At 55.0% G+C, this 23956-nt stretch overlaps 2 protein-coding genes across 4 annotated transcripts in view; one reads left to right on the forward strand and one right to left on the reverse strand.

Moving 5' to 3' along the window:
• Positions 1–318: 318 nt before the first annotated feature.
• Dcaf15 (DDB1 and CUL4 associated factor 15) lies at positions 319–7851 on the forward strand. The gene is made up of 13 exons (XM_050120740.1): positions 319–450; positions 1985–2082; positions 2167–2302; positions 2818–2924; positions 3018–3157; positions 3243–3413; positions 5718–6152; positions 6240–6331; positions 6422–6550; positions 6629–6714; positions 6884–6988; positions 7073–7188; positions 7409–7851. Exons 1-13 carry the CDS (start codon positions 319–321, stop codon positions 7462–7464), a joined length of 1803 nt encoding a protein of 600 aa, XP_049976697.1. The 3' UTR covers positions 7465–7851.
• Positions 7852–7912: 61 nt separating this feature from the next.
• Positions 7913–23956, reverse strand: part of Rfx1 (regulatory factor X1) — a 30014-nt gene continuing 13970 nt past the window's right edge. For 2 of the 3 annotated variants that reach the window (XM_050120738.1, XM_050120736.1), the window contains 17 exons: positions 22580–22693; positions 21077–21169; positions 20369–20701; positions 19586–19680; positions 17191–17557; positions 14647–14828; positions 13933–14052; positions 13503–13615; positions 12411–12529; positions 12176–12285; positions 11938–12089; positions 11766–11863; positions 10040–10189; positions 9747–9955; positions 9392–9545; positions 9271–9316; positions 7913–9148 (listed from right to left, as the gene is read on the reverse strand). In XM_050120738.1, the coding sequence (XP_049976695.1) occupies positions 8979–9148; positions 9271–9316; positions 9392–9545; positions 9747–9955; positions 10040–10189; positions 11766–11863; positions 11938–12089; positions 12176–12285; positions 12411–12529; positions 13503–13615; positions 13933–14052; positions 14647–14828; positions 17191–17557; positions 19586–19680; positions 20369–20701; positions 21077–21169; positions 22580–22693 (2625 nt within the window). In that variant the 3' untranslated portion in view covers positions 7913–8978. The remainder of the gene's footprint in view (positions 9149–9270; positions 9317–9391; positions 9546–9746; positions 9956–10039; positions 10190–11765; positions 11864–11937; positions 12090–12175; positions 12286–12410; positions 12530–13502; positions 13616–13932; positions 14053–14646; positions 14829–17190; positions 17558–19585; positions 19681–20368; positions 20702–21076; positions 21170–22579; positions 22694–23956) is intronic. The other variant, XM_050120739.1, reaches the window with a different exon arrangement.

The raw sequence follows: 23956 nt of genomic DNA on the forward strand, positions 1-23956 counted from the left end.
AAACCCACTCAGGGGCGGGTCAACGTCACGCCTGACAGGAATCTTCGCCTATTCAGTTAAAGTTTTCTGGCCGAGGAGCATCAGAATGGCTTCTGAGTGGTTTATCCTTAATGAAGGGCGGGGATAAGGCGGGAGCTGTTACCATCTCTACCAACCAAAAGCCGAGATAGCTTTGATGGACAAGCGTAGCGGGAAGAGGCCAGGAACGCCGGTTGTCACCCAACCGGCTGGCCTCTGTGATGAAGAACGGCCAATCAGAAAGCGGAGGGGGCGGGGCCAAGGGACCGGTTGCTCCGGAAGTGGAGGGAGGGGGTGAAAATGGCGCCCAGCTCGAAATCGGAGCGGAACAGCGGGGCCGGGAGCGGCGGCGGCGGCCCTGGGGGAACCGGGGGGAAGCGGGCGGCGGGGCGGCGGCGGGAACACGTCCTCAAGCAGCTGGAGCGGGTCAAGGTGAGGCTTGGAGCCTGAGGCGAGCGCGCCCGGTGGTGAGGAGGAGGGGACGCGGGAGGCGACCGAGGGAGGGCGGCGCGGCGGGGTGGGGGGCGGGGCCGGGAGGGGGCTGGGCGGGCCGGGCGGTGGGGATGAGGAGGGGATGGCGGGGTTGCGGCTGGTGCCGAGGCGCGGGCTGGGGTGGCGAAGGTTGGTGACATGGATGGAGCAGACTGGGCGGGTCACCTGCAGGGGGCCTTGGATGAAAGCGGCTGGGCCAGAGCATCGGGGAAGGGGCTCGGGTGGAGGAGGCCGGGGCGAATCATGGAGGAAGCAGCAGGGATGGAGGCGGCTGGGCGGGATACTGTTGAGGCCGCCCGAGGAATCTGGAGGAAGGGAAGCGCTGCCCCTTACTGGAGCTTGCCGCCCCACTCCCCAGCTCCCTTGCCGAGGTTCCTGCTGCCGGCTCTGGGCGTCTAGTGCCTGGTGCCCCCTCTGTCCCAGCTCTGACCGTCTCGGAGTTCGTGCACCTGGGTCTGCCTCGCTCATTGATTGGAGGAGTGTTTCCAGGGTAGTGGAAGCCCCTGGATCAGGGCTCTGTCTCCCTCGCCAGAGTTGGGCACCTGGAAGGACAGGAATGGGAATATCCTGTTAAGTGGGCAGCAGTGGAACAAGATTGTCTACGTGCACTAGAAATTAGGAGCCGGGTGAGGGCAAAACCGTGCCTCCACCTTTTTAACTGGTGCTCCCTGGGCAGGACTCAGCCTGGGCGCTCCCTGGGCAAGGGTTATATCCTTTCTGGAAGACTTGGCCGACAGAAAACCATTCCCTTTGTGGGTTGAGATGAACTGAGGGCAGGGCGCCAGCCCTTCCCTTGTAGCTCTTTTCCCACTAGATGGCTATCTTCTTGAAGGCAGGCCAAAATAGCTCCCCCGTGGTCAGCTCATGCCTGTCAGTTTCCTCAAATCCTTCCTTGGCGATGTTTTAGGGTGTGACAGTTTGCAGTTAGTTAAGAAAAGGATTTGGTTAATAATGGATTGGAGACAGTTTGGGAATACTGGGTGCTTTAGGCTCAGGGACCAGTGAGATGGCTCCGTGTCATGCGATGACAATGACGTGGGTGATCCCCTGGACTCCCATGGTGAAAGGAGATAGCCCAGTCCTGCAGATTGTCCTCACCTCTACACGTGGGTTGTAGCTTGCACGATAAATACATGTGAAAAAGAAATGGGTCCCCGTGTGGGCTGAGAACAGGCAAATGGCCCTACATCCTGGTCTCTACTCTTTCATGTCAGCTTTCAGGAAGGAGCCAGGTGGCCCAGGGAGGGGATCTTTCCACAGGGAGGGGATGTTGGGCTTAGGCTGGGAGGGCTTTGGATCCACAGGGTAGGACTGGGGTGCAGGAGTCCTCCGTGGGGGGAGGGTGCTTTGTATGGTCACGTGGCCTTTGTGTCTCCCTCTGCCCCTTCAGTGGTCTGTGGAGGCTGCCCAGCCTGCCTCTGGTAAGGAGGTAGGGAGCCACTTGACTGACGAGCTCTGGCTGTCTCTTCCCCAGATCAGTGGGCAGCTTTCACCTCGGCTTTTCCGGAAGCTGCCCCCCAGGGTCTGCGTGTCCCTCAAGAGCATCGTAGATGAGGATTTTCTCTATGCAGGGTGAGGTTGTGGTCAGGCTGGGGGGCGGCAGGTTGGGCCGCGAGCTTACCCTCATCTGCCCCCCATGCCCATTCTGCCCCACAGCCATATCTTCCTGGGATTTTCCAAGTGTGGCCGCTACGTCCTCTCCTACACCAGCAGCAGCGGGGATGACGACTTCTCCTTCTACATATACCACCTCTACTGGTGGGAGTTCAACGTCCACAGCAAGCTCAAGCTGGTAGGACTAGGCCTTCCCTTTCAGGAGGCCCTGCACTGGGCTGACCCTTCAGACAGCAAGGTCTCAGCAGCTCCTGCATCATTCAGCCTGTATCCTGTGTATGATATGGCAGTGATGTACCAGTGGGGCGACCCTTGTGGAATTGCTGACTTTGCAGTTAAACTGGTCATTTCATTTGGCTCAAGGAACATGTATAGCCTCTGACACCCTTGGCCTGGGTCAGGATGCAGGCAAATTTCTTACAGCTACACAGGTTGATGCAGTGGCATAAGCGTTATCCTTGACACCTGCCCCTTATTACTTCAGTTTCTGTTGCATGTGGGCTTCATTACCTAGAGGGAGCAGGGAGGTAATATATTCAGTCAGGTTCTCTCCAGCTGGCAGGGATCTCTTGGCCCAGGTCTCCCTGGGCCACTTGTGAAGGGAATTCTTTTGTAGCCTGGTTCTGGTGTAGATCTTCCTTCCATCCCTGTCTATCCCTGCTTAACCTCACACTGACTGAGCGTGCCGCTCAGGTCCGGCAGGTGCGGCTCTTCCAGGATGAGGAGATCTACAGTGACCTGTACCTGACTGTGTGTGAGTGGCCTAGCGACGCTTCCAAGGTCATCGTGTTCGGTTTCAAGTGAGACTGGGGGCAGGCAGGGTGGCTGCGGGGCAGGCAGGGTGGGCTGGTAGCCCCTAGATGGGCTTCAGGCTGAGGGTGTGCCACCCCTAGCACCCGCTCAGCCAATGGGATGCTCATGAATATGATGATGATGAGTGATGAGAACCATCGTGACATCTACATCAGCACTGTGGCTGTGCCGCCTCGGGGTCGCTGTGCTGCCTGCCAGGATGTCAGTCGTGCCCACCCAGGTGAGGCGTCAGGGGCCCTGGAGGGGTACGTGGCCGCTGGACCCCTGCCAGGGCATCAAGTGAGCTATAGTGTGTCTTGCTGCAGGGGACCCGAGCGCACAGTGTCTGCGGCATGGCTTCATGCTGCATACCAAGTACCAGGTGGTGTACCCTTTTCCCACCTTCCAACCCGCCTTCCAACTCAAGAAGGATCAGGTGGTGCTGCTCAACACCAGCTACTCGCTGGTGGCCTGCGCTGTCTCTGTCCACTCAGCAGGTAGGCCCATTTCTATTCACAGGGTGGACCAGGAGACCTGGCTGAGAGGGCTCCAGAGCTGGGAGGTGGGGAAGCTGGTGCCATCACCTCAGTACTGTGCACTAGAACTTTCCAAGGGGCTGACATGTTCAGTGACTGCCTGAGTGTAGTCTGTCAGCCCAGGAGCTGCTTCAGCAGTAGTGGGGCTAGAGGTTATTGCGCTGGGCAGGTAGCCTGCTGCTGTTAGGATGCACTGCTGTGGCAGCTCCGCTTGGAGACCCTGAGCACATACATGCAGGGCTATGTTCCTTCCTGGCATGATGGAGTGCGCTTCAGCTACTGTGCTCTGAGGACAGGGAGCTGTCCTAAGCAGTGCTCCCTTGGGCAGTTTGTGTGAGAGGGAGACCATGTTCATACAGTGTTGACGGTGAGAGAGACCATGTTCATACAGTGTTGACGGTGAGAGAGACCATGTTCATACAGTGTTTATGGTGAGAGAGACCATGTTCATACAGTGTTGGTGGTGAGAGAGAGACCATGTTCATACAGTGTTGGTGGTGAGAGAGAGACCATGTTCATAGAGTGTTGGTGGTCTGACATCGGGTAGTGCTCCGAGGCCTCCATAGCCAGTGGTGCCTTCCCTGCAGCCTTGGTGTCAGGGAATGCCAGTAACAAATGGCGTGGTGCCTCTTGTTAGACAATGTCTGTGTAGCCCAGGCTGTCCTGGAAGGAACTCACCATATAGACCAGGCTGGCCTCAGACTCACAAAGATCCCTGCCTCTGCCTACTGAGTGCTAGAATTAAAGGTGTGTATTACCACACCTGGGTCTTGTGGTGTGTTCTCTATTTTTTAATTTTTAAGTTGCATTTTATTTACTTTTTTTGTTTTTTGAGTCAGTTTCTCTATGTAACGGCCCTGACTATCCTAGAACTAGCTTTGTAAACCAGGCCTCGAACTCACAGAGTTCTGCCTGCTTCTGCCTCCCAAGTGCTATGATTAAAAGCATGTGCCACCATGCCTAGTGCATTTTAACTTTTTATTACTTAAAAAATTTTTGTGTGTCTCTGTGCATGAGTGTGTACACATGCATATGTCATGTACGTCAGGATAACTTTCAGGAGTTGATTCTCTTCTGCCATGTGGGTTCAGGAATTTGAACCCAGGTCCGCATACCTAGTGATAGGTACCTTGACCTGCTAAGCCATTTCTCCGTGTCTTGACAGAGTGGCATAATAGGAAGTGGTATGATGTCACTGTCTGGCAGGAATAGAGTGAGGGTCCGTGAGTCTGAGCCCACAGCTCTGCCCTGCTGACTCCCCTCCTCTGAGAAAGGCTGAATTCTTCAGGTGTGTGTTCAGGTCCAGGGGCCTCCTGATGCCTTCCTTTCCTGTCCACAGAAAGGACATGGCATCCATGTAACACAGCTGGACACAGACACAGAAGAGAGATCAATAGCTGTGTGTGGCTTTTTGGATAAACTGATGACATGTTTTGATCTGGGGAGGACTATTCTCATTAAAATGACTGTTCTGGGGCAGGGGAAGGACGAGGCAGAGGAAAGTGCATGTGACCAGCCTGGCCAGCAGAGGATGGGGCACTCAGTCCTCAGAGTCAGCCCTGCCCTGGACACCTCTGCCATTCTGGGAGAGAGACATAACCCTTACCAATGTTTTGCCACCTGACTGTTGGCCATGAGCCTCCCACACAAGGCTGAAGGCAGGACTGAAGACTCTTAGCCTGGAGATCAGTATTAGCTTTGTCCCTAACTGGTGTTCAGCATATAAGTGTATGCCAAGCCATTTTCAATACCTTCTTTCCTGAAAGTGTCCCACCATGGCCTGTTAGGTAGTAGCCTCTCCGAGGGGCATGGTGCTGCTTAGAGGGAGAGGCATGGCACTCCTCTGCTGACCCCCACTCCTGTGGCCTGTCTGCCTATGCTGATCTGGTCGCACAGTGAGAATTCACCTAGGTGACTCTTGCTGGTCCTCACTGTGATCTGCACCCCAAGGGCATCTCATTTGCAGTGTCCTTTCTGAGTAACACAACACTTGTTCAGAGGTGAGGTTTGAGGCTGCAGGTGGCTCAGCGGGAGAGTGAAGGCTCTGGGTTCTAGCCCAGCATATTCTTTAAAAGTCTTGAATTCATGCATGTCTTTGTGTTCAGAGTATGTGTGGTTTCTGAACTCCAGAGTTTAACACTGATTTCAGGACAGGAAAGGTTCCAGGGGGCTCTTTCAGGAGGGTTTCTAATAACCCAGGTTTGAGGCAGGCCAGAGTAAGCTTGGACTGTGATGACACATTCCTTCACGCTTTGCTTCTTGCAGGTGACAGCAGTTTCTGCCAAATCCTGTACGACCACACAGCTTTGCCCCCAGCTCCACCCAGCTCCCCAGGACCTTGGAGCCCTGAGGCAGCCCCTGCCTTCCCCAGCCCTGGCCTTGAGGTGGTCCCAGCTCGGCCCTCTGGAGCTCCTGAGCCCTCACCAGCTATTGCCAAGGCCAAGGAGTTTGTGGCTGACATCTTCCGCAGGGCCAAAGAGGCCAAGGGTGGTACCTTGGAGGAAGCTCGGCTGCCCTCAGGCCTGGGGCCCTCAAGTAGCTGCTGCCGCCCATCCTCAGAGCCACCAGCCCCAAGTGGGGAAGTGGTGCCCAGGGACAGTCCTCCTGCTTCAGAGGCATCTGCCCCCGAGCCTGGCTACATCAACTACACCAAGTTGCACTATGTGTTGCGGTCTGGGGAAGGGACAGAACCTGAGGATGGTGAGGGGGTTTCCTGGGACAGGCTCTGGGATGGGGCAGTCCCAGGAGGACCCTTGGCCTGCTCCTACCCTCTTCCTGCCTCCCCAGAGTTTGAGGATGACAAGATCTCCCTGCCCTTTGTGGTGACTGACCTCCGTGGCCGCAATTTACGGCCCATGCGAGAGCGGACAGACATGCAGGTGGGTAGCCATGGTGTAGGCCATAGGTGACCCAGTATCTGTGGGGTGGTTGGCACTACCTACCCCTGGCTCTCTGACGTCTGTCACCAGGGCCAGTACCTGACAGTGGAGCAGCTCACATTGGACTTTGAGTATGTCATCAATGAGGTCATCCGCCACGATGCCACCTGGGGTCACCAGTTCTGCTCTTTCAGTGACTATGATATAGTCATCCTGGAGGTGAGACTAGGGCACAGCAGGAGGCTGGGGTGTTCCCACTCTCTGATCTCGTCTATAACTGTCACTGCCTGCTCCCAGGTCTGCCCAGAAACCAACCAGGTCCTGATCAACATTGGCCTGCTGCTCCTAGCCTTCCCAGCCCCCACTGAGGAGGGCCAGCTCCGGTAAGTGGCAGGGCCCTTGGCTAACTCTCACATGGTGGTCATACACAGACCCTTCAGGACAGGGGTAAAGAGTGAGCAGACAAGACCTGGATGCCCATCCTGGCACTGGTGCATTGGCAAGGCAGTGCAGGATCTCACTGGCCTATCCTCTTGTCCTCCACCACCACAGACCAAAGACCTATCACACCAGCCTAAAGGTGGCCTGGGACCTCAGCACGGGCATCTTTGAGACAGTCAGCGTGGGTGACCTAACCGAGGTCAAAGGGCAGACCAGGTGAGGCAGGACAAGAGTGGGTGCCAGGGAGGCTTGGCTGGTTGGCAGGAAAGGCTCCTCTTCACTCATTTCCCTGGCCCCCAGTGGCAGTGTCTGGAGCTCCTACCGAAAGAGCTGTGTAGACATGGTCATGAAATGGCTGGTGCCGGAGAGCAGCGGCCGCTATGTGAACAGGATGACGAACGAGGCGCTGCATAAAGGTAGGGATTGGGCACTACTCTTGTCTTACCCTGGATTCGAGGGCATGCTGGACGTGCCAGGGATGTCATAGACAGAGTGCCATCCAGCTGGGGGCTTACTCAGGGTATAACCATAGCTGGAAAAGGGAGCCTGTTTTGGGACTTTCTGGGTCCAGTTAGGCCATGGAGGTTTTCTGCAGGGCTGGACAAGTCGATCATGGTTCTGTGTCCTCCTCTGCAGGGTGCTCACTGAAGGTTCTGGCAGACAGTGAGCGGTACACGTGGATTGTGCTGTGAGGGCTGACCGCCCTGGACCCTGACTCCAACTACCTCCGCGGGCCCGGGAGAGGACCGCCTTCCTGGGCTGGCCCTACAGGGGCCACAATTGGCACTAGTGTTAGGTTGCGGGATGGGACTGGTACAGCAGCCTCTGGTGGCCCCGAGAGTCTGGATGTGTCTTTATTTATGCCTATTTAAGTTGGGAAAGGGCAGAGGGAGGGGCCTCTTAGGCTTGGCCTGCCCCAGCAAAGCCCAGTCCTGCTTCCTGTGCTCTGGCCTCTTTCCTTGGCTGCAGGTGTAGCCCCTTAGGGAGACCCAGTGGTTCCAGCCTCCCTTACCTGGGGTGGGAACCCTGTGGCCACTTGGCCTTGTTCTTCATGTACTAAATAAATGCTTTATTTCTGAGCCTGGCTGGTGTCCTCTTTCTGTCCTCAACACACACACACCCCACCTTGATAGTCATCAGTAGACAAAGATCACAGCAGTATTTATTGTTTTAAGAAAGACTACAAAAAGGTAGAAAACAGCACACTAAACTACCACGCGCGTGGATACTTTCACCACTGGGAAGGGAGGCCCCATGGGGCGTGTGCAGGACCACCCCAAAAGCTGTAGCACGCGGAGCACACAAAATAGTGATTTCTATACAATAGGCCGGATTTCCTTTTTTTTTTCATAAACATCTATCACAGATTGAAGACACTGAGAAAACGGGAACGGATAAGGCCATGATGGTTGGAAAAAAACCCAACGAGTTACTGACTCCGCTCAAGCGGCACTCACTAATCACAATAGTTACAGGGGTCAGGGGCACGGCACAGGAGAAGCATCTCTGGGAGCAGGTTTCGGTCACAAGCCGGTAGGGTGGAAGGCGCAGGGCACGGCCTCTGGTCTGGAGCACCTGGCCCTGCAGCCAGCCGGATGCCCCTCTTTGGAAGCTGGAGGCCGGGCCCTTCACAATATGCCCCTCTCTGGGCTGCGGGGCCAGGAGAACCCAGCTCTGGAGAAGGTGCGACACCCACAGCTTTAATTGCACTTATACCAAGAAAGGGGAGCAGTGGGACTGCTGCTGCTGACAGTGGGGGGTCCCCGAGTGCCACCCACCTGCGCCTGACCAGGCTCGGGTCTGCCCGGGCAGGCTGTGCAAAGCCAGAGAGCAGAATAAGTTAACAGTTCGCAGGGGAGGAGCCAGCCTGCTGCCCTCTGGGGTGGTGTAGGGGGACAGGGCTACGAGCTGGGGCAGGAGAGAGGGCACCTGGGCAGGTTCCTTAAGGCACGTCTTTGTGTCAGGGTTTGCAGCTTCAGTTCTGCCCAGCCCAGCCCATGATTGTATCAGCTCCAAGTGAGGGGAGGCTCCCCTGGCCTTCCCTGTCACAGGGACCCTCTCCAGCTCTGGTGTGGGCTGGAAGGGTGACAGTGAAGCCACAAAAGCTGAGGGACCGGACCCTGGCTTGGAGGGACTGACCCTGACCCTTGGAGGGACGGTAGCTGCGGGTGGGTGGGTGGGTGGATGGGGCAGGGATGTCTCGGGCTTAGCTGGAGGGCAGGGCCTGCACGAAGAGGCCACGTGTGTCAGTCCGTGCCAGCTTCGCAGGTGGCTCTAGGGCTTCTGGGCCCAGCGCGGGGGACTCGCTGCCGGCTGCCAGCGAGATGTCTTGTGGCAGTTCATCTTCACTTTCCTCTTCCTCCTCTTCCTCCTCGTCTGGAGGACAGGGAGCAAGCCCAGCTCAGCGAAAGACTTGTGAAATTCTAGGGACACCTGGCCTCCCTGTCAGCGTCCCCACCCCTGGATCCCAGGTCCTAGGTGGGGACATGCATTATTACCTTTGTCAGGATCCAAGGGATTCAGCGAGGAGGTCAGGTTTGCAAACTGGAAGAAAAAGAAAAAGGTTAGGATTCCACTGCCTGGAGCCTACCCATGCACCCAGTACCTCATCGGGCGCACCTCTCCCATGACCGCGATTGGGGTCTCGCCCTTGGCCTGGGCCACACGGTGCTCGATCAGATAGTACATGTACTCATCATAGAGCAGCCGGATAAGATGGAAGGAGCCGAAACTGGCAGCGCTACGCAGGGTCAGGTCCCGGATTACCATGGAGCTGGGGGAAGTGACCAAGAGACTGTCAGGCCTGCAGGGCTGTTTTCCCAATGTCTTTTTATGAGCTACAGGGCTTTCCCTAACCCGCTCACAACTCTTTACAAGCACACCGTTATAGGAAGGCTTTCTCATACACATACTGGGATTCCCACCCCTATTCCCACCCCGCCCCCGGCCAGAAGCCCGCAGGACAGGCGCGCACCTGTAGAAGGACCACTTGAGGAGGAAGAGCTTGGCCGCCTTGGGGAAGCCTGAACTGCCCTGGTAGGGCTTGAGCACCTGGCTCACGACGCCGTCCAGCCAGGCTGCCCATTGCTCCAGTGAGTTCTGCTGCTGCAGCGTCACCTTGAAGTCCTGCTCCAGACGCTGCACCACACGGTCCTCGCAGCGGCACACCCACGAGGCCTGCTCCTGGAGCATAGCAGCAGCTGCTCAGCTTTCTCGCCCGGTGCCCCTCTACCCTGCCCCGTCCCAGCCCCATTGGTACTCGCTCACCTGCACATTTGCGAAGTCCACACGGTTGAGGTCGCTCAGCATCTGGTTGATCTGCGCTGTATTCTGCAACACGGCCCGCGCTGCCTGTGCCAAGTGGTTGAGTGACGTGTAGCGCCGCAGCGTCTGTGCAAAGGCGCCGGCTGCTGCCACCTGCACGGGAGACAGTAGGCTAGTGGCTTCCACACAAACCTTGCCTGGCCCAGACTCACCTGTTGCTACCCAAACCCTTTCTTAAAGCCAGAAGGGTTGCATTACCGCTTCTGTTTGGAGACCAAGGGTGGACTTCCAGTACTGGTGTGGGTCAAACACGCTGTGCCCACTGGGACTATTATTTTTCTATTTATTTTTTGGTTTTTCGAGACAGGGCTTCTCTGCGTAGCCCTGGCCATTCTGGACCAGGTTGGCTTTGAACTCAGTGATTCGCCTGCCTCTGCCCCCTGAGTGCTGGAATTAAAGGCGTGCACCACCACCACCAGCTATTTTTCTATTTATTTATTTTGTGTTTGTGTGATGGCCCATGTATGAAAGTCAGAGGGCAACTTGAGGTTGTCGACCTCTTCGTCTACCATGAGGGTCTGGGAACAAGTTCAGGTTATCAGGCAGGGAAGGCAAGCACCTTTACGCTCAGAGCCATCTCCCTGGCCCTGGCATTTTTTACTGTGTGTGTGTGTGTGTGTGTGTGTGTGTGGTGGATCCATGTTCATACGAAGTCTGTATTCCAGCACTGAGATTCACTGCCAAGCACAAAGTAACTGGGGTGTTTTTGGTTTTCCCCCTCTGAGGCAGGCTCAGACCCTTGGTGTTCCTTCTGTCTTATCCTCTGTGCTGGGATTACAGCTATGCCTCTTCATGTCACCTCATGCCACTTTCAATGGCATAACACAAAGCCCTGCCCCTCTGGTGCTGAGGCTGGAACCCAAGGCCCTGCACAAACAAGGCAGATGCTGTCCCACTGAGCTCTATATGCAAGCATAAATTACTGCTTCAATCAGAGCAGCCTTGGACCCCTGCTCCATGATGGTGCCCGTCACCATGAACCCCACTCTGCCATCAGCCCTTAAAGAACGCACACCAATCTGAAGGCCTTCCTTCTGTACCTGCTACGCTCGCCAGCTCTCCCTGTCTTTCTGTCTAGGTGAGGGTGACACAGACACCCAGCTCCGGGCTGGAGGTGCAGAGCTTCCATTTGTTGTTGGGTTTTTTTTTTTTTTTTTTTTTCTTTTTTGGGGTTTTTTTTTTTTTTTTTTTTTTTGGGTTTTTTTTTTTTTTTTTTTTTTTGGGTTTTTTTTTTTTTTTTTTTTTTTGGGTTTTTTTTTTTTTTTTTTTGAGACAGGAGCCTGTCTTGGAACTTGCTCTGTAGACCACGCTGGCCTCAAACTCACAGAGATCTGCCTGCCTCTGCCTCTCAAGTGCTGGGATTAAAGGCGTGCCCACCACCGCCCAGCTTGTTCATATGGTTTTACTGTTTCGAGATGGGGTCTCTGGCCTTGCACGGGAGCTACAGGTGTGGCCACCATTCATGGTGGGGCACACCTTTAATCCCAGCACTGAGTTCTAGACCAGTCAGGGCCACATAGTAAATAAGACTCTGCCTCAACCAATCAGTCAGTCAGTCAATCAATCAATCAATAATGTTTTAAGTGCTGAAACCCTAGGAGCCTCTCAGCAATGGGTCCAGAAGGTGTACAGTACAGGACAATGCCCGTCTGCCCAGTCCAGCCCTCACCTTCACCCGCAGCATCTCCTCAGGGATGTTCACCATGGCATGGGTGAGCCAGCTCTCCAGGCTCTTGGCAAAGTTCCGGATTGCTTGGGTCAAGGCACCTGTGGAGGATGGGGGTGCTGGTCAGGGTGGATAGGGGCGCCTTCTGGGAAGAGGTACAGCCACTGGCACTCACTGGGGATGGGCCGCAGAACGTCAGGGATGAGGATCTCCACCAGGCCCTGGTACAGCACGTTGTCACAGCGCTTGGTCCACTGCAGCACGGGCTGGAACTTGGAGAGGAGCACCAGACTGGCTCTGGGCAGCCGCTTCTCTGCCTCGTCATGCCTGTAGGAGCCCACCCAAAGTCCAGTCAAGGGCATATGTAACCCCTACATGTGGGGGTCACCCCCTTCCAAGCCCTGGGGACTCACACGGCCAGCGGTGGTGCCTCGTTAGGCTGGCTAAGGTTATATCTCCAGAAGGTCTTCCACAGCGTTTCCACCAGTGTGAACTGGAGATTTACCATGACATCCACAATGGCCTGCAGGGATAGGACTTCACAATGGGAATGGGGCAGGGCCAGCATGGGGCTTCCTGTCAAGAAGCCAGCTGCATTCAAGGCTGGTGCACCCACCCACCCACTCACTCACCATCTGACTGCCCTACCTCACAGTGTTCCCGGTACAGGACCTGGAAGGCCTTGACATCCCCAGGGCCGACGCCCTCAGGCAGCACTTTGCCCTGGAGATCCAGCTCAACAAAATCAGGGAGACTCCTGGAGGCATCTAGGGGTAGGAGCAACATGAGGCCATGTCCACCTGCCAACCTCTCCTTCTGCCTCGGGGTCCTAGTCACCTGTCTTCCTCCCAATGTGTCATCCCCATGTATGCAGTGGATGATGAGGCTCAAGTAGGGTGAGCTACTGGCCCAAGGCCCCATAGCCTCCTCCACAGAGCATATGACATGCTTGTCCTGCTGAGTGTTGCTTCTGACTGGTCCTTAGACACCAAGTGCCAGGCAGCCTCCCTGCCAAGCAAGCAGGTGTCTAAAGGCCCTATTAATACCACAGGGACCCTGGTCAGGGTTAGCATGTGTCAGCGTGTGGCCATGTGACAGTGTCACCAGTAGGCCTTGTTTTCCCCTTGTTGCATCTTTTGTGCATGTAGAAACTGAACACACACCCTGGCCTACACTTGCGCCCTCAGTTACTACTAGTCACATGACACAGAGCTGAAGACCAACAAGGGTGGATGGAGCGCCTGTCATGTTAGGGGACCACTGTTGGGCCATCCAAGGCATTACCTGCTGGTGTGGGATTCAGCATTACCAGGCTGCGCTGGGTGCACAGACAGAAACATGACAGAAAGGAACGGGATGGTACACACCCTGGGATCCCAGCTCTGTGGAGGCTGAAGAGAAGACTCACAAATTCTAGGTCAGCCCTGATTAGACAGTGAGACCTCGTCTCCAAAGTACAGGGTGGGCTAGGCACGGTGGCGCATACCTTTAATCCCAGCTCTGAGGAAGCAGAGGCAAGTGGATCTCTGTGAGCTGGAGACCAACCTGGTCTACATCGTGAATTTCAGACTAGCCAGGACTATACAGTGAAACCCTGTCTAAACGCCCACCCACAAAATGGGGTTGGGAGATCTTAGAGAAGGTTTCTGGGGATAGAACAATCCCACAAAGACAGACTCCCCCTGTGGGCCCTCCTGAGTCCCCGGGGCAGGCTGCACTGCCCTGCCCATCGGCTCTCACCCAGGAACTGCTGGTACTGCTGCACCTGGGCGCTGATGTCTGACAGCCCTGTGCTCTGCTGCCCCACGGCAACACCGTTGGCCACGCCCTCCATCTTCTGGATGGGCTTGAGCCTGGAGGGGAAGGGGTAGTGGGGTGGCTGGTGGGGTGATGGGCCAGCTGGGATGAGGGGGTTAAGCCACCTGATTGGGGGGGGGGGGTAAGCCCAGCTGTGTGGGGATGAGGTTCTTGAGGGAATGGGCTGGGTGGGGATGGGGAGCAGTGAGGACTGATGGAGGGTGGTTGGTAGTAAGTGATGGGTCACCTGGAAGGGAAAAGTCACCTGGTGGGGGGATGGGCAGGCTGATGAGAATCGCCTAGGGTATGGTCAAGTGGTATGGTATAGCCGCCTTGGCAGCTCCTGCTCAGTTCCAGAGCAGGAGGCTCCTACCTCTGTTTCTGGGAGAAGGGCTGGCCTCGCATGGCCATGTGTTGCTGGTCTTCCATCAGCCGCAGCAGGGGCGAGCTGGCTTTGATCCGCAAGCCATAATAATGGTACTTAGAGTTGCCCCTGGGAAGAAGAGGTGAGGTGCTTTACCAGCTGGGCAAGATACTGGGGTTCTCACACAGCTTTCCTCTCACTTAGGGGCCTGGGCAGAAAAAGGTACCCTGCTGAGCTGAAGAAGGAAGGACATCAGGTACCAGGACTGAGGACAGGGCAGTAGGAGTCACCGCTTACTGCCAACTCTGACACCAAGCAAGCGCATGGCTGTTGGTCGTAAGGGCATGTGAGGCCTTAGTTTACCCCGACCCTTCGGAGGGTGTTCCTGAAAGCTTGGACAGACATGAGAAAGCTGAGACAAAGATCAAGTACATCACCAAGGACAGTATGAACGAATGGATGAATGCATGTAACAATGCCTGAGCTACTAACTGGAAGAGTGATGAGCAGGCCAAGGGGTAACCGAGTAAGGAGATGGAGGAAGTACAGGAAGATGCCGCAGGAGCAACATGCTGGAGGCAGGCACAAGAAGTAGGGCTGCGTGGAGTGAGCAAGGGGTTCTGGCCCTGTGGTTCGAGACCACTTGGAGTTGAGGTGGGTCATATGGGTAGAGAGTATATGCCCTTGGGGCCCAGGGCAGCTAAGGGTAGGGGTGGGGCAAACCTGGTGCCCAGGCGGCGCGTGCGCAGACCCATGAATACCGAGCGGATGAGCTTGCCGAAAGAGGCGGCATTAACTGGCTCCAGCTTCTGCTCCTGGCAGTGCAGTAGGTAGTGGCAGTAGAGGGTGCTCCGCGGCAGGCTCACGCCCTCGGCGGTCTCATAATTGTCCAGGAGCCACTGGACCTGGGGTACACGAGAGGACAGGGCAGTGCTGACAGTCCTTGGCATCCTCTGAGACCGTGTGGCTGTGTGCTCTGAAACTACGTTCACTGTGGTTTGGACAGCCACCCTGGCCGGCTGTAAGGCACACATCCTGTCACAGTATTCCTGGGAACTACAGTCTTTCAAAGTTTCTAGAACAGCACTGACCAATACACTCGCCACCTGCAGCTACTTAAAGACAAAGCTGTTAATATACGAGGAATGAGAACCAGTCTCCCGAGGTCACAGACTAGGAGTTCATCTAGAAATGACATAGAGACAGGTACGAGATCCGTGGTTCCTGGGGAGATGCAAGAGGGCAGATAAGAAGTGATGAGATCTCTGAGGGTAAAACAGCCTGCATTCTTCCCACAATGCTCCGACAGAACCTAGCACTTCACACAGGCAGGCAAGCCTTCCTGCTTTATTTATGTATCCTGCTGTGGCAGGTTTCTCTCCACATTTACAATCACATAGAGCAAGCGTGGTACTCCCAGCATTGGGGAACTGAGGCAGAAGGATCACAAATTCAGGGCCATCCTGGGCTACAAAGGGGGATCTGTCTTAAAAAACAGTAGACAGAAACCACCCCTGGTAGCAAACTAAGATTTCTGGATTGGATGCTGTCCGTTAGGGAAGTGGGACTGAGCAGGGAGCCCAGGAAAGTGTGCAGTGTGCACTTCTCAGCGCATTTTATTAGAACTTTTTATTTATGTGTGCGTTTAAGGGTTCGTATGAGCGGACACACAGGAAGAGGTGCGGGGCAGGAGCATGTGTGCACAGGCCAAAGGCTGACAGCTGCTGTCTTCCCCAGTTGCTGTCTGCTTTGTTTCTGCTATTGTTTTTATTTTATATGTATGAGTGTTTTGCCTACATGTATATCTGTATACCATATATGCCTGGCCCCCCGTAGGAGCCAGAAGGGGGGTGTCAGATCTCCTGGAATTAGAGTTACAGACAATTGAGAACTGTCATGTGGGTGTTGGGAATTGAACCCAGGTCCTCCAGAAGAGCAGCCAGTGTTCCTAACCACTGAACCATCTCTCCAGCCCCACCCCACCTTGTGTTTTTTGAGAAAGCATCTCTCACTAAAGTCTGGCTGGCTATGAGGCACCTCCCTGCCTCTGCCATCCTCGCATTTGGGTTATAACCCTGCAGAGGTGCTGGGGACTCGAACTCAGAACCTCCCGCTTTCACAGCAAGCCCTTGATTACAGGGCCATTTCCTAGCCCCTTTCTGTTCACTGTTCTTGTTAAATGTTCCTTTATTTATTCTGTGAGGACGGGATGCATGTGAAGGTCAGGGGAGCCGGTTCTCTCCTACCACATCAGTTCCAGGAACTGAACTCAGGCAGTCAGTGCCTTTATCTGCCGAGCCGCCTCGGCAATCTGTGTGTCTACAGAAAGAAACCCATGCTCTGTGTCCCCGGCTGGCTTCCCACGTGTTCCCAGCCTGCTCCTGACTGCCCAGTGCTGGGATCGTGGCCCATGCCACCCAGTCAGTGCATGGTGTACTTTTTATAGCTTCCTGCGAATCTAAATTCTTTCAAAACAAGTACCTGGAAAAAGAAAAAGAAACCAAAAAACCACACAACACAGTTTCTCAGTGCCCTTAGTCATGTGGGCCAACGGCACACAGGGCAAGGGACGTCTGCCCCAGGCTCGAAGAACTCTGCCTCCTCAGAACCTGCTCATTCTACTGGCATGTGTGGGGTTTCGTTTTTGTTTTTTGGTTGGTTTGGTATTTCAAGATAGGGTATCTCTGTGTAGCCCTGGCTGTCCTGGAACTTGTTCTGTAGCTGGCCTCAAACTTACAGAGATCGGTCTGCTCTGCCTCCCAAGTGCTGGGATTAAAGGCGTGCGCCACCTCACCCAGTGACTTGTGCATTTTAAGCAGCAGCACCTGAGGACCCACAGGGCTGTGAAATCACATGGTTCATAGCAGAGTCTTCCAAAACAGACTAAACAAACTAGTGAAGACTAGCAACCAGGGTGCCCTGGTATGTAGGGGATGTGTCTGTGGAGGGTGGGGGAGACGACGACAGGTGTTCTGACCCAACTCACGGTTCCTATTGGCTGGCCTGACTGGGGCTGGAATTCAGCACCACCAACACTAATTCTAGGAGCCCACATCTCACCACCAATTCCGATTAAGGACATTTCGGGAGTTGTCCCCAGAGTGTCACACAGCTCATGAGCATCACCTAAGGTTACACTGTATGGGACATCGGGACTCCCGGGTCAGATGAGCACTGGACCACGACCCTGATTATAGCCAGGGCCCCCTCCGCCCCACCCCCGAGTGCTCACCTCCTGTTTCCTCTAAGTAGGGCTGCATCACTTACTGTGGCTGGTGAGGCACGGGTGGTGTGGGAGTAAGACTGGCTGGCGTTGCCTAGCATGTAGCCGCCTTGGATCACATAGGTGCCTGCTCCACTGCCGCCGCCGCTGCCACTGCCGCTGCCACTGCTGCCACCTCCCCCGCTGCCTCCTGCACCCACGCTGCTATTGCTGGCCCCAGCCTCGCTGCTGGAGGAGCTGGCAACAATCGGGCTGCCGGACACATACATGGGCACTGAGCCGCTGCTGGCCACAGTCTGGGAAGTGGCCGGTGTGCTGACCTGGGGGGCTGCGCCTGAAGCCTCATAGTAGCTGGTGCCTGCTGGCTGTGTGTAGATCGGCGTCTCAGGGTAGGGGTAGGTGCTAGAGCGGCTGCAAGAATCAGACATGAGGCCATGATCAGTGAGCCCTGCACAGGAAGTAGGAGTTCCAGGGGAGGACCAGAGAAGCCACAGAGCACCAGGGTGGCCACCTTCACATAAAAGGGATGGGGATGGCCTGAGCACTGAATGAGCAACCATTTCTTGTTTATTTTCTAAAGACTATTTCTTTATATTTATTTATCACTTGGAGGGGGCACACACGAACCATGGTATATGTGTAGAGGTCACAGGACAACTTGTGGGAGCTGCATCTCTCCTGTCACCACGTGGGTCCAGGAGCTTTACCTCAGGTCGTAGGTCTGGAGGCATGTGCCTGCTGAGCCACCTCACGGGCCCTCTGTGGGTGACTTACCCTGGCCTATGCGGCAGCAGTCGGGAACAAGTGTCACTTCCCTTACTGCGGAAGTGGAGGAGATACGGTGGGGTCCAGAGTGCCAAGTACAATACACACATGCTGCCTCCAGCAACAAGTAAGCTCTGGGTTCAGGGGAGGGAAACCCAGAGGACTGTGGGCAGGCAGAGGAGCGCCTGTGCCGCCTACCTCTTCCTAGCAGGGAGCTGCCCTTCAACCTAGAGCATGTACTGAGACACTGCCCTGTAACACAAGCTGCAGCTCAACTGCAACCGCAGGAAGACATCAATAACACCTGGCCCATCTTAGCAGGCTGCAAACTAAAGAGGGCTAGGGTGGGGTGAGGGGAATGAAGATGGCTGCCTGGCCGTCCTCCTAAACCAGGCACCAGTGGACAAGCAGAGACAAGAGGTTTGGATGGCAGCAAAAGACCACCCTAAATGCAGGTAGAGGGCTCTGTGGAGAGGGGACAGGCAGAGCCACCTGTTTCAATCTTGGAGCCCTCTCAAAATGTCAGTGATTAAGACATGAAAATTTGAGTCAGGCGGATGGCTCAGTAGGCAGGGGTGCCACCCAACAAGCCTGAAGACCTGGTTTTGAGTCCCAAATCCCACATAGCAAACAGACTCCAATGTTGGTCTCTACACTGCATTTACTACATGGTGCATGCACACACACGCACGCACACATACACCCTGTCCATACATACACACACACACACACACACACACACACACACACACACACACACACACACGGGCCAGGAAGATGGCTCTGGGGTGACAGATGCATGCCAGCCACCATGCCAGGCTCTTATGTAGGTTTGAGATCTGACCTCAGGGTCATCTCCCCAGCCCCCAAGGAAAATTTTGAGACAGAATAGTCAGCCTGTGTTTCTGAAAAAAGAAATGGATCATTTCTTTTATATTTTGGCTTTCTGGAGACAGGACCTAATTGTGTGAACTAGCCTTCAACTCAAGATCTTCCTGGAGACCAGCAGGATGGCTCAGGAGGTAGGGTGTCTGTTACTAAGCCTGAGGAACTATGTTTGACCCCTGGCACCCCATGGGATGGAGAGAAAACAGACTCCTTGGGTTGTTCTTTGAGCTCCATGTGCACCATGACACACACATGCCTTCCCCTTGCACATAAATAAATCAATGTTAAAAAAAAAATCCTGTCTCCCCAGTGCTTTTTCCTGATTAATATAGATAAATCTAGCCAGGCAGTGGTGGTGAACGCCTTTAATCCCAGTACTTCGGGAGGGAGCAGAAGACGAAGATCTGCCTGTCTCTGCTCCTGAGTGCTGGGATTAAAGGTGTGTGCCACCCCCTAGCAAAAAAGAAAACTTATATTGTAAAAATATATGTATAAATATATATATATATCATATGTATACATACATGTATGTTCTTTTCCTTTTTCCTTCTAAAACAGAAAGCCATCTAACCACACAGCCTGTAATTAGCGGAGGAGCCTTCCCAGCTGGCCAGTGTCCATTCTGCTACCAGCAGCTTATATTCCAGGTAGGTGGCTGCCCCTGGGAAGTTCCCATGGAGGTGGGTAAGGCTACCACCGGAGCCTTGAAGGCCAGTTGGGAGCTAGAGCTGTGGTCTGGCGCTCTAAGCAGATCTGCGCTCTCCCTCCGTCATTCTGTCCACTTACATGGCGCTGGCTGAGTAGCTGGCGTCGCCACCCTCCACATACTGCACCTGGCTGGGGTACACATGTGGGACAGGCACCTGCTGCAGCTGCTGTACCTGAAGCAGGAGGAAGAGCGGGGCAGTGGGTCAGCGCTGGCCACATCCAGTCTCCCTGACCCCGAGATAAACCCCAGGTGGAAGGGTGCGCATCAGGGTTCTCTGAACAGTATGGGCCAGAGGTGCCAACTGAAGAGGGAAGGCTCGGGCCTTGGCCTCAGCTATGGCTGAGAAATGGGAGGTGCTGGGATTCTCTGCTTTGGTTGGGAACAACAAAGAGGTTGCAGATGCTGATGGGCAAGGGAAGGGACGCGAGATAGGATTCTACAATGGATTTGGAAGGTGGAAAACACAGGCACATGTGTGTGTTGTTTAATTAAAAACAGGGCCTGAGGGGCTTCTGGAAACCTGAAAGTTTCCCAAGCAGAATATTCAGGGTGGAGCCTGGAGGGATCGGTTTACGGGACTGAATCGGAAATAACCGACACCACCTTAGGGGCGGGTACTGGATAGCCCACCTCCACCCCCCAACCCTGATTTGCAGGGGCGCAGCCTGGGACTCAGTTCCTGAGGCAGAACCTGGAATGACTGACAGCAGTTTGGAGGGCGGGACAGATGTCTCACCCCTCCCTCCTTCAACTGCAGGGGCGGAGCCTGAGGCCTGGACTTGGCTTAGAGGCGGGCAGGACGCCCCGCCCCGACCGCCCTCCGACCCCCCGCTGTGCGTCCGCGGTTCGCCGCCACCTACTTTGAGGGCGGTGCCAAACACTAGCACCTGGGGTATTCTGTGGATCCTGACCCTCAGGTCGGGGCTGGCTCGGGCCGAGAGCCCCGGCAGTGGCTCGAAGACTACCCTCTGCTGCGGCAGGAGCAGGTGTGGGGGCAGCACGCCCACCAGCTCCACCCACTGCTCCACGCCCGGCTCGTAATGGGGCGGCGGCTGCTCAGGGCTGCCTAGCTGCGAGGCCTTGCCACAGCACGCTGGCCCGGGCCCGGGAGGCCGGGGCGGCGGCTCCGGCGGCGGCGTGGGCCGGGGTTCTCGCTGCTCTGCCTTCCTAGCGGGAAACTGACTGCCTGAGCTCTGGAGGACAAACAGAGACACTGGGGGGTCACCGGGCTGTGTGCACACGGCCACCCGGCTGAAGATTCCCCACCTGGTGTCTTGTTAGGGACGTGAGGAATGGACTGGGCAGGATCAGAAAGAAGCGGGATTCAAATCCAGACCTCTCTTAACAAGCCCCTTGTCCTGAGCGGTCAGGTGCCGGGATGGGGATTCAGAATGGAGCCCAGGGCCCGAGGGAAGCCTGACTTGCGCAGGCCTTCAAATCTCCCATTTGTCTCCGCCCTTCCGGGCCCCAAGATGGCTCCATTCCTCCCTCGGGATTTGGTGCCTGTACCCCCAACCACAGCCCAGCACCAGTCTGATTGCCCCGACACAGAGAGATGGGACACGCACCTCTTGAGCAACGTGAACTGGCTGCAGTCCCTGCACGGTCAGCTGCTGTACCGGGCCAGCTTTGGTCTGTGGAGTGGCCTGGACTACTGACCTCTGGGAAAAAAAGAGGCAAGTCGGACTATGGTAACCATGGTAACCATGGCAGCAAGTCCCATGCGTGTTTGGGAACCTCAGATCAGCCCTCTAGGGAAAAGGCTGCCATTTCCCCAGGCAGAGGGCAGCCTTTCCCTGTGGGGTCCAGCAACACAGGCCTTCCAGGTTCCTTACTGCCTGACTCTTGGCTATCTGGAGGTTCAGTGAGTCTAGCCCCAGGGAAGATCTGTAAATCCTTTGGGTTGGGCGGTTTCTGTTTCCTCTAGGGAAGAGTCTCTATGTCTTTGGCCGATTTTTCAGCCTACTAGTGGGGAACTTGGGGCCTTATGCATGCTAGACAAGCCCTTTACCACTAAGCTAAATCCCCAGCACTTTTTTTCAATTTTTGTTCTGAATCCGGGTCTGACTACATTGCCCAGATGGCCTTGAAGTTGAGCTCTCCTGGCCTCAGCCTCTCAAGTAGCTTAAACTATGAGGGCACACAAAATCTGTCTCATCCTGTTTTTTGAGGCCAAAAATCCCAAAAGTTAAGCAGTTAACAAGGACAAACAAGACCACCCTTGCCTCTTGGTCTGCTCGGGCCACTGTGGCTGGCACTGGGGAATTTGGCTTCCTCTGGAAGGTTGGGCACATCCTGAGCATGGTAGACTTGAGAGATGGCTCAATGGTTAAGAGAACTGGCTGTTCTTCCCAAGGACCCAAGTTCAATTCCTAGCACCCACATGGCAGCTCACAACTGTCTTTAGCTCCACTTCTGGGTACACACATGGTACAGACATGCATGCAAACAAAACACCCATACACATTAAAAACAAAATTAAAAACCCAAGGCCTCACCCTGACACCTCAAGAATAAACAAGTACTTGGCCTTGGTAAACACCCCCCTCCCCCCCAGTAAACTGGCATAAAGGGGCCAATGTGTGTTCTTGCACACATTGGTGTGGCAGAATCAAGATGGAACCCAGGGCCTTGGCATGATGGGTAAGTGCTCTACCTAGTACACCCCCAGCCATCCCGAGGTGGGTTTTCTTTTCTCTTTCTTTAGTGTGTGTGTGGCATGTGTGGAAGTCAGAGAATAACTTGTAGGAGTTGGCTGTCCTGTTGTCATTCAGGGCTCAAGGATGGAATTCAGGCTGTCAGGCTTGGAAGCCAATGTCCTTTCCCCACTGAGCCGTCTCCCTGGCCTACCAGTGTGAGTTTTCAAAGCCAGAACGTGACCTCTGAGGTACTTTTACAAGTGTCACAGCCAGGGACACTGAATCTAGATAGAGCAGAGACTCTTGTCACATGCCCACATGGTAGGCTGGAACTGGACCATGTGCTTGGCTCTAACAGGTCAGGAACATAGACAGAGATGGCTACGTGGCCTAAACCCCTAGCCCTAGCTACTACCCGCCCTGGCCAGGCACCTCTTGGGTGACAGGGACGCTCTGCTGGACGCTGTGGACCTGTAGTTGCTGCACAGAGCCCGCAGGAGCCCCAGCTGTCTTGCTGGTGGAGTTGTTGGCCTGCACTGGTGACCTCTGTAAGAGAACAAACAGAAACAGTGTCAGGGCTGGCCTGGGTTCTATTTGGAGCACCTAGGCCCTAACAAACCTGCCTGAGAAGGACCCCTTGGAGAGGGTGAAACATCCCACAGCAGCCGTAAGCATAAGCCTCTGTAGGGAGGAGCGGCAGGGTTTCCAATCCTCCCACGGGGATCAAAGTCCACTTGTGGCTTCCATAATCAGAAGGGGTGCAGAGAAGGTGAGAAGGAAGGGGCTGGGAGCTTTCCTCCAGTACAGGAGTAACAACGTGGTCTCTACCGTCACATCTGCCCCACCATGTGCTGCAGTGCAGTGGGCACTTCTGATCCCCATGTCCCTGGGCCACACAAGTGGGTGGGCTTGTGTTGATCTGGGGCATGCAGTGCTAGGATAAACTGTAATTCTGATAAGAGGGTGCAGATGAATGGCGGATTTCATCAGCTTTTTCTGAGACAGGGTCTCGGTATCAAACTTGTTAGCATCCCATCTGAAATCCTCCTGCTTCAGCCTCTCGAATGTGAGTATGTGGCCACACATGCAAGGCTCTGTTAGACACAGAAAATACTGGCTGCAAGGCCAGAAGACTCAGCTAAGCCTGGCATCTGGCCCTGTATTCTTTTTTTTTTTTTTAGGTTGTTGTTTTGAAGACATCTCACTATGTAATAGGTCAGGCTGTCTTGCTGGTGGAGTTGTTGGCCTGCACTGGTGACCTCTGTGTAGACCACTCACTGTGTAGACCAAATTGGCCCCAAACTAACAGAGATCTACCTGCCTCTGCCTCCAGCCTGTGACCTCCAAACTCTTACTGGGGTGTGTGTGTGTGTTTCAAGGCCCCAATGAAGGACTCTATCCACCCTGAAGGTGGAAGAGGAGACTCCTTTTCTTTCTGGACTACAGTTCTCTCAACCTTAGCTCAGCTGCAGGGCCAGGCACTGGCTAGATAATCCCACCCAGGGTCCATGGAGCAGGGGAGCTAGGACTCAGGAGCTACAAGTAAATTCAGTTCTTCATGTGAGGCCAGGCACTGTGGTGTACACCTGCAACCCAGCAATCAGGATTGAGACAGGAGGATCCAAAGTTAGGAGTCAGCCTGCTCTACATAGGAGTTTTGAGGCCGGGTGGTGGTGGCACAAGCCTTTAATCTAATCCCAGCACTCAGAGGCAGAGGCAGGTGGATCTCTGTGAGTTCAAGGCCAGCCTGGTCTACAAGAGCTAGATCTAGGACAGGCTCCAAAGCTACAGTGAAACCCTGTCTTAAAA

Source organism: Alexandromys fortis, unplaced genomic scaffold, assembly GCF_014885135.2.
Source record: "Alexandromys fortis isolate MF-2015 unplaced genomic scaffold, M_Fortis_MF-2015_v1.1 scaffold_186, whole genome shotgun sequence".
NCBI lineage: Eukaryota > Metazoa > Chordata > Mammalia > Rodentia > Cricetidae > Alexandromys > Alexandromys fortis.

Excerpts from the sequence above, each read along its gene's own strand:
- Dcaf15 (XM_050120740.1), top strand. The coding sequence starts at position 319 with ATGGCGCCCAGCTCGAAATCGGAGCGGAACAGCGGGGCCGGGAGCGGC. Across the intron at positions 451-1,984 it reads AGCAGCTGGAGCGGGTCAAG|ATCAGTGGGCAGCTTTCACC; the intron begins GTGAGGCTTGGA and ends TCTCTTCCCCAG. Across the intron at positions 6,332-6,421 it reads GAGAGCGGACAGACATGCAG|GGCCAGTACCTGACAGTGGA; the intron begins GTGGGTAGCCAT and ends GTCTGTCACCAG.